Here is a 13,338-nt window from a genome sequence, read left to right as displayed (position 1 = left end):
AAACTTATTTTTATACAAAAAATAAATACATGACTTGACATTGATTTATTGTCTCTCTGCCCGCACAGTGAGTTATGAGTCATGTTTACTGATCTGTACCCTAGCTTCCCCTGAAGGAACCCTGACTAACTACTTTACCCAGTTGAGAGGTGCAGAAGGGAGTGCTTGATCCAGTTAAGCAGGATCCATAGAAGGGTGGCCTGCGGGGCATCAGGAGTAAAATGCCTCAACCACTTCAGTTGGGCCCAGTAGCCCCCATGCGCCCTGTGGCCTCCTGAAAGGGATTCTGACAATATCATTATGTTTTTTCTCTTGTCCCACACAAACCTCGTGATGTACAGTTCTCACTGGTCCCAATCTGTTTCCTGTATTATGTCTAGCATGTCTGAACTAGGAATAGTACGGCCTGGTCTTGCCTTGCCTTGGTTGAATGTATTGCCTTAGTGATGGATACCTCCTCTTTGCTAATGCAGCTCTGTTCTTTCCATTTTCTGTTTTTCGCAAACTGTTCAGTTCTGGAGCTGTAACATTGTTCTCGAAAGGGAGAATTTACTTGGTGGCAAGGATGGCATTACATCCGAGAAATCTAAAGAGTCCAGAGGAATTGGGAACTGTCAGCTATGTCTAAAACCTCAAACTTACGTGCCATCATAGAACAGTGCCTCAGAACCGCAGATCTACATTTTGCAGGAGTTAACCTTTTGTGAGGCAAAGGGCCGGGAACAAAAAAAATGGAAGACAGTATTTGATGCTTTGCTACTGTTGTGTTTTTTACTCAGGGTAAGTGTCCTAATGAACACCCTATAGCATGTTAAGCTGGTAGGTTCCAGAATGGTAGATCTTTTCTTTGACTGTAAGAAGTCCAACAGAGAGTTCCTGTGTTCTTAACATATTGTATACGACTGTACAATTCAGGTAGTTATGTTTCTGAGTTTGATACACTGCCTGGCGTCTTGTATTCTGTTGGTACTTCAGGGTTGGCTGAGGAGGACTTTCCACAGTGGTCATTGAGAATTTTGTTTGCCACACGGATGGAGATATACTGTTATTCTTTTATCATCCATTTCAAAAATAAATTTGAGAAAGGGAATTTGCTCTTGTATAATAAAAATTTAGTTTGGACAAATTTTCATCTACATTGACATTCCAGTAGTACTCTTTGGTATTGTGACTGTTGCAGCCTTCCATGTTTACTTGCATGCATAAGAATTATTGCAGCCTGCAGTGTAACTCAAAAACATTATTTTCTTCATTTGGATAGCCATTAACCTACAGCGCTAAAACCTCATCAATGTTGAAATTGATCCCTTTCCTTTTTGATCCTCCGTGCAAATTCCCTCCAGGATTGGAGTTGGTACACAAAAGATTTGAAAATATCAAAACAATTACGAGTTTGGCGTGTTCCCAAACTATTGTAGGAGCTCACATCATTGAAAGGCTACAATCGGCCCATTTCAGGACATTTACTCACACACAATATTGCACCAATATGATCGCATACAAGTGTGCTTTTGTGTGTACAAAAATCCATTTAGGAGTACAAATTCGCATTTTAGCAATAAGTTGAGTTTACATGTTTAGATACTTCCTTTGGCGTACCTAAGTGTCTTTTAGGTGTCCAAACACATTTATCAATTAGACCCTTACTGAGGTAGGATGTTAGACAGTCTGGTTTTGTGGATGCAGTACAACAACGTCTAAAGTTACCTGGATTTTGGAAAAACACATCAAGTTTCAGTTGCAGGCTGCTTCATTGTTTCACAGTTTTGAGCTGAAGAATAATTGCCTTTGTCGGAAAACACAGTACTACACCCCATCAGTTTGGTCCCCCAGAGCAGATGCCACCTCTGCCATTCAGTGTATCAATGAGGATGGGGGAAGCAGCACCTTCCAAGAACAATCTTATGGCGTATATTTATGTATGTTACTCATTTGGCATGGCACACCATTCTTCCAGCAAAATCTGTCATCCGACTTAAGCTGTCTTCATGTGAAACTTTGAAGCCCTTTCTACATGTGGGAGTAGCCACATTTGGATCAGTATGCAGCTGGTAGCTTTGCTGACTGGGGTTTGCATGGAAAGGGTGCTCTAGAGGATGGGAAACTCCTTGCTTGGACACAAGCGTGGCATATGCCTTCCTACCTTTCCATTCTTACAAATGGTCTTCAGATGTTTTGGAAATGTATATATTGCAATGATTCCAGTAACACTCAAATAGTGAAGGAGGATTTTGTGCCCCTCTTTACAGAAACTGAAAATCAGTGATACTGCTTTTGTTTCCAGCCTTTCTAGGAGGGAGGGAGGGAGACAGTGATTGATGATTAAATGGCTGCCAGGCACAAGACTGTTGTACTAATGTAGGTGGTGCTGTCAGAAACATTTTGATATGCCCTTTGTGCGACAGAAGGCCTAGGTTTTGTTTGCCTCTTGCCAAAGTAGATTTGTATGTCTCCAGCATAAGACGTTGTTTGCTGGTCGGTTAATTTGATTTTTTATTGATTTATTTATCTTGCAAAGACATGATAGGACTTACTTATTTGATATTCTGGTGGATTTCTAATTTTGAGATGTGTTGGTGAACACGTTACCTACAGCCTTTATTTTATATTGTAGATCTGCGGACCCCACCTTGATTTAGTTTGTTGATAGCAGAACACAGAGAGTCAGACTCCCACCTTACCTATCAGAACCTACGGCGATCAGTTGTGGCGTTCCACAGGGCTCCTTCCTGAGCCCCACACTCTTCAACATCTACATGGCCCCGCTTGCATCCATTCTCTGGAACCACGGGCTGAACATCGCCTCCTACGCCAACGACACCCAGGTGATCATCTCACTGACCAAAAACCCCACAACTTCCAAAAAGAATATCCACAACGGGTTGGAAGCCGTCTCAACCTGGATGAAGGACAGCTGCTTCAAGCTCATCTCTGACAAGAACGAGATCCTCATCCTGGGGCCCTCCACATCAGCCTGGGATGACTCCTGGTGACCAGCCACTCTCAGCACCCCCGCACTCCAACAAACCATGCACACAACATTAGTTTCATCCTGGATTCATCGCCCACCCTGACCTGCCAGTTCAACTCAGTCGCATCCTCCTGTTTTTACAGACTCCGACTTCTCCGGAAGATCTACAAATGAATCTCAAAGGACTGACGTAGAACCTTAACCCATGCCCTGGGTTGTGCCTCCCTCTACGCTGGCAGCACCCAGAAGAAACTACAGCACATCCAAAATGCCTCCTCCAGACTCATCCTTGATGTTCCCCTCCATAAACACATCACCAATCACCTAAGAGACCTCCACTGGCTTCCTCTTGAGAAAAGAATTAACTTCATACTCCTCGAACACATGCATACAAGGCCCTCCACAACCTAGGACCCACCTACTTCAACCACTGCATCACCTTTTATTCCCCCACCAGATCTCCCTGCTCCGTTCAACAGGCACTAGCCACCGCACCCTGCATACGGAAGACCTCGGCTAGAGGAAGATCCTTTGCCTACCTCAGGCAAAGAGCTGGAACACCTTGCCCCTGCACCTCAGGCAGTCACCATTGTTACCTCAATTCAGGAAGGACCTTAAACCTGACTCTTCAACTGAAGCAAAGAGGACAAACTCCCTCAGCACCTTGAGACCCTTACAGGTGAGTAGTTGCGCTGTATAAATCCTGATTTCATTTCATTTTATTTTATTTGATGGCTCCACTATTTGTACATTTGTTGCGTGGGATGTTGTTGCGTACCTTGACATAGTGCTTGTTCCCTTAGTAATAAATACATCAGCTAGTGAGTACTCTTTGATACTGAGTTGAAGTACATCACCCAGTGAATTGCAGCCATTGTGGCTGTTTCGCTACACACTGTGTTCTTAAATGGCAAATATATTTTAGGGTAAAGATATCATCCTGTTTATTGGGTAAGGGGCATTATTTTCAGCTACTTGAGTTACCAGTGTTTCTTTTGGTAGAATCTGTCTAAAGAGGGTAACAGATGGGACACGATTAGGGCTTTTAGTTGTCATATTTTTATCTGATCTGACAACTCTGTGATGGACAGATAGCTTTTGTGCTGCATGTGGAATTGATTGTAAAGGTATGGCTATAACAAAACCAACAGTTGGATAATGTCATACTTTTGTATGTCCAAAGAGGCATTTATCTGGGCTTTGCCTCAGTCATTAATCGTGCATTCCTCCGTGGACAGTGCAGTCATTTCTGATTTCTTCATACTAGTGCCTTTGCAGGAGATATGTAAGTTGCCCACATGGTCTTCTGTACATACAACAGCAAACACCATTGCATGGACCCTTTGTTTCGAAGACCAAAGTTTCAGCTTATGTTCCAAAAGCCCTTTTTTTTCCGAGATATCAGACCGCCTCCATCCAAATAGGTAAATTTTTTCCCAGGAATCTTTGAAAGATAAAGAATCTGCAGAGGGTATAATATGAATTAGAAGAAAAGATGGTGTTTATGGTAAAGTTGAATGGGACCCATGCTTTATTTCTTCTGCTTGTTCTTTAACACCAGGTCAGCTTCTTTCCCATGCATTAGAAAGTCTGATTTCCACAATAATGGAAACTTGTTGGAAGTGAAGAAGAATTGCAAGATGGAGCCAGCTGTCTTTAGGTCTTAGCTGCATCATGTACCACCCCCGGATATAAGTGGCGTCCACTGGTGCCCTGAATTGTGTATTTTAAAAGGGTTACACACTTGCATAGTTTAAAAATAAATAGTTTACAGATGGAATGTGCTATCCAGTAGAACCAATGTTACCACAGACACATTTCTATTTTTTTTAATGTTACATAACTTGTTAGGCAAATGCAGAAAGCCAAATCTTCTCTACCCATATAAACCACTCTGCTACTAGAGTACGAGCATGGGTGCAGGGGTTTCCGCAGGACCCCACAGGTATTTACTCTGGCACTAACGTGGTTGTTTGATAGATGATGTAGCTATATAATAAGAAATCCAGAGCCAATCTTATGAATAACTTCACTTTTGGGTATAAGTTGTGCATCAAAACCTTGCCTTTTGCAGAAAGTTATGCAGAGTGACTGTGGGCTTGCCCAATGGATTCTTGAAGAGATTCTCAGGAATTATTTTATTTCTTCTACTTTCTTTGCAGGCCAAGGATCCGGTTCTTAGCAATCCACAGTCGGCCAGTACAGATTTTGGATCAGATAATCGGCTGGATTTATTTCTTAGCATGGTCGATCTCTTTCTATCCCCAAGTGATCGAGAATTGGCGTAGAAAAAGGTGAAGTAGCTATTTACCTTACAATAGTCTTAGAAATGTAATGTGGTTGCTTTACACTTATTACTAAGATTTAACCTGACATCACCTGGATGTGTGTTCCTCTGGGTTGCTAGTGTCTGCAATGTGAGGCTATCTGTAACATGAACATTTAATCTCCACTCAATCCTAAAATCATTGTCTTTATTGAAGAAACACTTTATCAAATCAGTTTGCCAATAATTGAAATGAGTGATATGAGGACTATTTCAAGGCAAATAGTTTACAAGCAAAGAAGGCACACAATGGCTGTCATGGTTGTACATGTCAGTCAGCACCCCTTTTAAATCTTAAATTAAAAGTAGGGGTGGACGGAACTCATGGAGTTTCACTTCACAGAATTTCATGGAGTTACATAAAAACTCTGCGAGATTCCGTGGTGTTCTGCTAGCGGGCAGAAATCAGTACGTCACACTGCCCGCAGTTATTTTTAGCACTGGATCTTGTTTTTCGCTGAGAAAGCAGAGCAAAGTGCACCACCTGGCTCGCTAGAGAGTGTTACTTCTTGAGTTGATTTTGCTGGCACTCAAGTAGATTTTCTATTCCAGCGGCAGCTGTTCCGATGCAAATAATCACATCCGCCAACACTGGGAAAAACTCACCAAGTGCCCTATTAGTGCCCGAAAATCATGCCAGGGGACGCCAATTCACGTTTGCCATGTGCCTGAGTGTGGAATTTGGCTGGACCTCCATGTTACATCCATAACGCGGAGTGGCCAAAACTCTGTGAACTCTGCCAGTGGAGTTGAATTTTTCACCCATCCCTAATTAAAGATAATATTTATTGTAGTTGCAGTATAAAAATAATTCTAGCTTACGCATCAAGAATTTTCAATTCTATTAAGGACATGGAGGCGAGGATTATGCTATCTCTTTTTTTACTGACCCAAACAGCAGCCAATCAAAATACAGTTAAACAAAAAACTACACATCCTATGATGCCTAACATATAGTCACGTGGCCCAATCACCAACATCGACCTTAGTCCATAAATGTCTTGACCCTCGATGTCACTTCCTCTTTCTTTGGTAAGCTCAGATAAAGTTCAAATTGAAATCGAAACCTCTTACATAGGCTTGAAATCAGGAGTCAGGAACAGCCACTCCAACCAAACATCAAATAACTCAAAAGAGCCCAAACTCGAAGGGAAAACCAGTCCCAGGAAGAATAACACAAAAAAGAATCCTCATCAAGAAGCAGACAAGATTCAGGAATTCTTCTGATCAGAACCTATAAGTAATAAAACAGGTAGGTAATATTCAAATAAATTGAACGATTTTCAATAAAACTGATATTCATATAAGTATACTTAAAATGGGTGGTAATACATAGCAATCAAAACAATCAGATTCAACAGGTACTTTTTAGTCAACTGTTTCTATGGGCGGGATAATCCTTGCCTCTGTGTCCTTAATAGAATTGTAAATTCTTGCCACGTAAACTAGAAAATCTTTTATTCTATGTCCGGACCGGAGGCTATGATTATGCTAGTTTAAAGCTGCTCCATTACCACAGGGCTACATCCAACACAGGCCTGTGATAAAACTTACGAAAAGTATTTTCTGAAGACCAATCAGCAGCCTTGATAATGTCTTCCAGACGGGATCCCAGAGCATATGATTTGGAAGCCATAGCTCCTCTAGCAGAATAAGCTCTAAAATGTTTGGCATCTATACCCGCTTCATTCATTAACCATCTCATCCATCTAGATATAGTAGCTGACGTAACTGGTTTAAAAGGTTTTTGCAAAGAAATCAACAATTGACCGTTAACATCTTGTCTACATTTTTCTGTAACCGCTTCATACACCTTTAAACATTGAACCACACATAACTTAGAATTGTCTGGATACATTGGGTATGATACTGACCTGTAATTCGTTTTAGTTCTTATGGTCACCGTAAAGGTAACCCCATCAGGGGAATACACTCTACCAGCTAAGTCTAGAGCTTTAACATCTGACACCCTCTTACAAGAAATCAGACATAATAACATGGTTAGCTTAGCTGAAATCTGTTAGCGAGACAAATATCTATTGGCAGGCCAAGAATCCAAGAATTTTAAAATAATGTTAACATCCCATAACACTGAATATTTAGCTTGAAGAGGTTTAGATAAACGGATACCCCTCAACAGTTTACAGAATAAAGGGTGTTCTCCAACAGGTTTACCCTCAATATGAAGATGTCCAGCCGAAATGGCTGATCTGAAATTATTGATCGATATGCTAAACCTGAACTTGCTAATTCCGCTAGGAAATTAACAATCAACTCAATATGTGCTTCCACTGGATTGGCACCTCTTCCATCACACCAACTATTCCATTTACGCCAGGCTGAGGAATATCTTTTATGGGTGCTACTGGCCCCAGCCTGTTTAATGTAGTCCGCAGCTTGTTGCGAAATGCCTGGGGTACTCCATCTTGACCTGAAATCAACCAAGCTAACAGAGTCAACTTCTCTGACGAGATCATTGGATGTTGAAGGCCCTCCGGATTCAATAGAAGATTCTGACTGGGAGGAATGAGAAGAGGAGGGGCACAAGCTAATTGCAGAGCTATTGGGAACCAAGGTTGAGCTCTCCAGAAAGGTGTCACCAGAACAATCTCTGCCTTCTGTCTCCGTACCTGAGACAGCACCCTGGCAATCATCAGAAACTGAGGAAATGCATATCCCCGAAACTGAGACCAATCTTGGAGAAATGCATCTGTCTTCATTGCACAAGGATCTGGACGCCAACTGTAAAATTTTGGAATCTAGAAGTTGAACCGAGAGGCAAACAGATCCACTTCGCAATTGCCCAATTCCTTGATTATCTGAGAAAAAATCACTGGATCCAGTTACCAGTCGCTGGGATCTGTCAGGTGTCTGGAATTCCAGCCTGCTATTATGTTCTGGTCTCCCAGAAGATATTCCACTATAACCACCAGACATTGAGTTAGACAATAATGCCAAAAATCCTTGGCAATCTCTGCCAAAATTCTGGATTTCGTCCTCCCCAGTTTGTTGACATAGCTCACTGCTGAGACATTGTCCATCCTCAATAGAATGCAACAATCTGTCTTCTGTGGGGAAAGACTCTTTATGGCAAAGGAACCCGCTAGAAGTTCCAGGCAATTGATATGCAGGGGTTGCTCCCATTCCGACCATCTGCCTCCTGTCACTAGAGAATTGCAACGGGCTCCCCACCCCCAGCGCCTGGGATCGGATTCGATTTCGGATTGAGACCCGAAAATTGCTCTGCCGTTCCAGGCTTCCATGTGATGAAGCCACCATTGAATCTCCAATTTCACCTTGACATCAATGGAATCTGTTCTGAGTAACACAGACCCTGTTGAAGAAGTCTGATTTTGAGTCTCTGCAGAGTACAGTAATGTAAAGGGGCTGGGAAGATTGCCTGAATAGACGAGGCTAACAATCCCACTACCCTGGCTATGTTCCTTAAAGAAACAGTCGGGCTGGCCAGAATAGATCTCAATTCCCTCTTGATGTTGCAAATTTTTTGAGAGGGAAGAATTAGTTGACATAGGACTGAGTTTATCTGGAAACCCAGGAATTCTATCACCTGAGTCAGTTTCAATAATGACTTCTGCACATTGATAAGGAAACCTAAATCTTGCAGAAGACTGATGGTCCAGTTCAAATGAGAAAGAAGGGATTGGGGAGACTGAGCCATCAGTAAAATATCGTCCAGGTATATAATCAATCGGACTCCCTTGGATCTTAACCATTCCATCACAGGTCTCAGTAGCTTCGTGAAGCACCAAGGGGCTGATGAAAGGCCAGAGCAAGAAACTCCAGACACTGACCTTTCCACAGGAATTGAAGAAATCTCCTGTGAGGAGGGAAGATTGAAATCGACCGATAAGCATCTTTTAGGTCCAGACGGACCTTCCAATCTCCTTCTAATAGAATATCTCTCAACATGTGAATTCCCTCCATCTTGAAATGTCTGTACAGAATCCAATGATTGAAGTCCTTTAAATTCAAGACCAGGCGATGACCTCCCCCTTTTTTGTCTACTACAAAAATAGAGCTGAGAAAACCTGAAGGGTGAGGAGTGGAAAACTGCACGGCACCTTTCTCTAGTAAGGCCTGAACCTTTTTGTCTATAAAAACTTAATTTGCTAGGGAAAAACATATCTGGAGAGGCCGTTGTGTTGCTTGGGCGTACTGATAAACTCTAGATGGAAACACAAAACAGTTTGGAGAACCCAAGGATCTCCAGTGATCTCTCTCCATTTTTTTTAAAAACAATGCCACTCTGCCCCAAGAGTCACCTGTGAAAAATTAATAATGCTCACCTACGTAACTTGTGTCCTGTATAGCTCCTTGTTGTCCCCTGTGGGAACCTCTGCGGAAACGAAGACGCCCTTTGAGCGTGTGGGGTAGAAGGTGGGGTCTTGTTCACCATACCAACCCCCTCTGCCTCTGGGGTAATAGTTCTGAGGACCATTGATTGTTACTCGGCCGGGCATGCGTCCTCCGTAACGACCGGCCCTGACAAAAAAGGCCCCGTCTATACACTTTCTTGAGAGACTTGTGGGCTTTGTCTAATGAGGAAAAAATGGAACAGAACTTGACCAGTTCCTTAATAAAGGAAGACCCAAATAAAAGTCCATTGGCAGAAGGACCTGCTTCAGAAATAGCTAAATCAGACATTTTAGGGTCAATGCGCATCAGTATAGATTTCCTGCGCTCTGAAGATATAGCGCAGTTAGGGGGTTATTCTAACTTTGGAGGAGGTGTTAATCCGTCCCAAAAGTGACGGAAAAGTGACGGATTTACCACCAGCCGTATTACGAGTCCATTATATCCTATGGAACTCGTAATACGGCTGGTGGTATATCCGTCACTTTACCGTCACTTTTGGGACGGATTAACACTCCTCCAAAGTTAGAATAACCCCCTTAGTGTTACCGAGTTGACAAATGGCTCTTTGGGCCCATCCAGTAAGAACATCTGTGTATACGGGAGAGTCTGATTCTTTCGCCAGTAAGGCCATCTCGAGAATCTTAGTCAAAGGGCCTGTCAGGTCCAAAAGTTTGTCTTGACAATTACACCATGATCTATCTAAACCCTTTTTTGGATCTTTTGCAAACTTTCTCATAAACTTAACCATAGTGGGGTCAATTTCTGGGGTATCAGAGACTTTACCTTTGTAATCTGGTCTGGGGCACTCAGCCCTTAGATGAGACCATACCTCCTTGTCAAAGCTTTTCCTAATGTTAGACTGGACATATTGGGCCACCTCATGAGGAGGAACCCAATTGGAAGCTCTGGGATGCATAATTTCCGTAGGGTCAAAATCCAAAACATGACAAGGCGAAACCGCCTTTTTTGCTGGGGACCGGAGCATCCGAGTCATCCGAATCATCGGAAGACGAATCCTTATCAGAGGAGGAAGGGGAAAAGGAGGCATCCTTTTTAGAACTATAGTTGTGTTCTCCACTACGCTTCTTGCGAAGTTTATCGAAGGCGTCGGCGTGAACATCACTAGCATCTGTGCGTGTCTCTTCCAAATTTTTTGCTTTAGCTTTTGCCTTTGTTCCTTCGGGTTGTGAGTGTTGGCCTTGAATCCAACCCTGGGAACCTGTGTAATCAAAAAGCTGACCTGAAAAGGGTCCCAAGACACTCACCAGGGCATCATTCACAGATTGCTGAACCCTAGTATCAAGGGCTTCCACCAAGTTAACCTCCAGTTGGTTACCCAACTCATCAGAGTAAAATATTTTCCCTCTTGATCATTCCACTGAGCCATTATAGAAATGTATAAAAAAGGTAAAATATATTCAATAAAATAAAGGACCAAAATGTCCTCAAATGGCAGGGGGAGTGCAAAAACCCCAAAGCAGGCAATAATAAGGCCCAATATAGAGAGTGGAGGGAGCTGCCTGATAACACTCTAGGCGGGAGCCTCTTTAATTTTTGCAGCCCACGCTATTTTCTAATAGCGTCAGGGAGCATGAGTAGATAACCAAAGTCTTGTTTCTGTCCCACGAGCCCAGAAAAGACGAGCCGATCTCTCAGAAACTGAGGATCGGCTCATCTCCGACGCGAGAAAACAGCAATAGAAGAAGGACTACGTGAAGCACACGTAGTCCGCTCCCGCTCCATATTAGAAATGGGAACAAAATCTGCAAAAACGCCGATAAAACATACCGCGCGAGAGGTGCTTTAACATTCAATACAAAGCGCGCTAAATCGCGATGCTATATCGTTAAAAGAAACACAGTAATACAACACAATCGGAGCCTCCGGTCCTGACATAGAATTGTACAGCACGAACCAAAACCAAAGGCAATTGATAACTGCAGAAAAACTTTGAAATGACATTAATACCTTTCAAAGTCTTTACCTTGAGATAACGTAACATGCTTTGAAGAATTAAAATAATGATGAAGGTACAGAAGGAAAGCTGCATTATTAGGAGAGGTAGTAATACAACTTCTTTGACAAAGAGGCTGTATTTGTTTGCCCGGGTTTCTGGTTTTGCTGGTTTTAAAAGTTGAACCACTGCTGAGACTGTCTTTAGGATTTAAAAGTGAAGATCTGACCGAGGCCATTGTAATGCGTTCCTAAGAAGTACTGATGAGGTAATGCTGCGGTCTGAACTCTCGGATACTGACGAGGAATTTCGTGTGTTTTTTCATCATGAATGTGAGTTTGTTGTCCTGGAAGTTACTGGTGTCCGCGAATCATTTTCCATAGACTTTTTTCATATTTCGGCCAACTTTTCCCAGATATATTCTCTCTGCTTTTAGAAGGTGAAATGTATTTCGGGGAAAGCCCAGAAGGTGGGGCTGCCTCACGCAACTAGGAATTCGTGTGGCAAATCATGTTTCTGTCCGAATCACGTTTCTGTCCGAATCGAAATTTAAGAAAATTCGAGTGTTTTAAAGGTCTTGTACACATTAAAACCAAATATAGAAGGCGCAGATAGCCTCCACTACATACATTTAAGGAGGGCAGTTTTGCGTCAGAAATGTGTTGAGATTAAATTGTCTGTTTTAAAGCATTGAGTTGAAGAGATTATACAATTCTTTACAATAGAAGAAAAGTACTAATGGTAAATTCGTTTTACAAGAATTGACGCTCCTTGTTTAAGTTTTGCAGCCTAGAAGTCACTGCCCCGCGCTAATTTAGCAAATTTTACACCTCTTTAAAGGTGTAGTTTGGCGTTATGCCGCTCACCTAATTAAAAACTATTTTTATTTGAATAATACTGCTTCCTGCCACGTTTTCTTCCACCCCTAAGATTACCAGGCTCGCAAACAGCTTCCCAGATTTTCCAGGAACCGGCTTACATTCTTTAATGCTTGTTCACGGGAAATGAGTCACTCAAAGTATCAGGCTAGAACAGAAAAGAAGTTTACAACATGGGAACCAGGGCGAGGCTCCCTAAGAAGCTTCATTTATTCTTGAGGTTGTTCGGCAGGATTATGACGAGATCTATTTGTATTTTGTCTTAACTGGAACATAGTCGAATACAGATTGATAACACTGAACTTCCCAATTTGGTTATACTGTTAGAAGGCCTGACATAATTTTTATAAAGTGGAATCATTTACTAATATGCCTTACGATACTAATATTTTTTTTCAAAGCCTCTTTTTTAAGTAGTGTATTTTTCCGTTCTCGTGCTAGTAAGTATGTTATTTATCTTTTTATTTTTCGCAACACAAACATGTATAGTTTAGTTGAATTCAGTGCATTTTGAAGTTCAAACACTGCCAGTAGGCTTTTAGTGGAGCGCTCCATAACAATGTGGAGCGCTGTAGAACCGCGCACAAAGTTAAACGCACTGCAGTAAAAAGGAACTCATGTAAAAGGGAGTGAGCCCTAGCAGCCTAAAACAATGCAAGAAGCACAAAAAAATGACTACAACAACCGTTTACTGCAAAATGAATCAAAAGAATGGAAAAAACATTTTTCCTCCTAACTGAATGTAGGCTAGATTAAAAATGTAACTGCACCAAATGATCTTTTTTGGATTATTACAGGTGTCTTGAGAGATAGATAATGAATACTGTGATTA

At 42.0% G+C, this 13,338-nt stretch overlaps 1 protein-coding gene across 1 annotated transcript in view; it reads left to right on the top strand.

The window, feature by feature from the left end:
* The window catches only part of CTNS (cystinosin, lysosomal cystine transporter), a 133,240-nt gene that overhangs the window by 60,440 nt on the left and 59,462 nt on the right, over window positions 1–13,338 (top strand). The window contains exon 6 of the mRNA XM_069226343.1: window positions 5,134–5,265. Coding sequence (XP_069082444.1) covers window positions 5,134–5,265 — 132 coding nt within the window. The remainder of the gene's footprint in view (window positions 1–5,133; window positions 5,266–13,338) is intronic.

The sequence above is a fragment of the Pleurodeles waltl genome, chromosome 3_1, assembly GCF_031143425.1.
Source record: "Pleurodeles waltl isolate 20211129_DDA chromosome 3_1, aPleWal1.hap1.20221129, whole genome shotgun sequence".
Taxonomy (NCBI): domain Eukaryota; kingdom Metazoa; phylum Chordata; class Amphibia; order Caudata; family Salamandridae; genus Pleurodeles; species Pleurodeles waltl.
The sequence above is the reverse complement of the archived record's forward strand: the minus strand, read 5'-3'. Positions and strand labels throughout refer to the sequence as shown.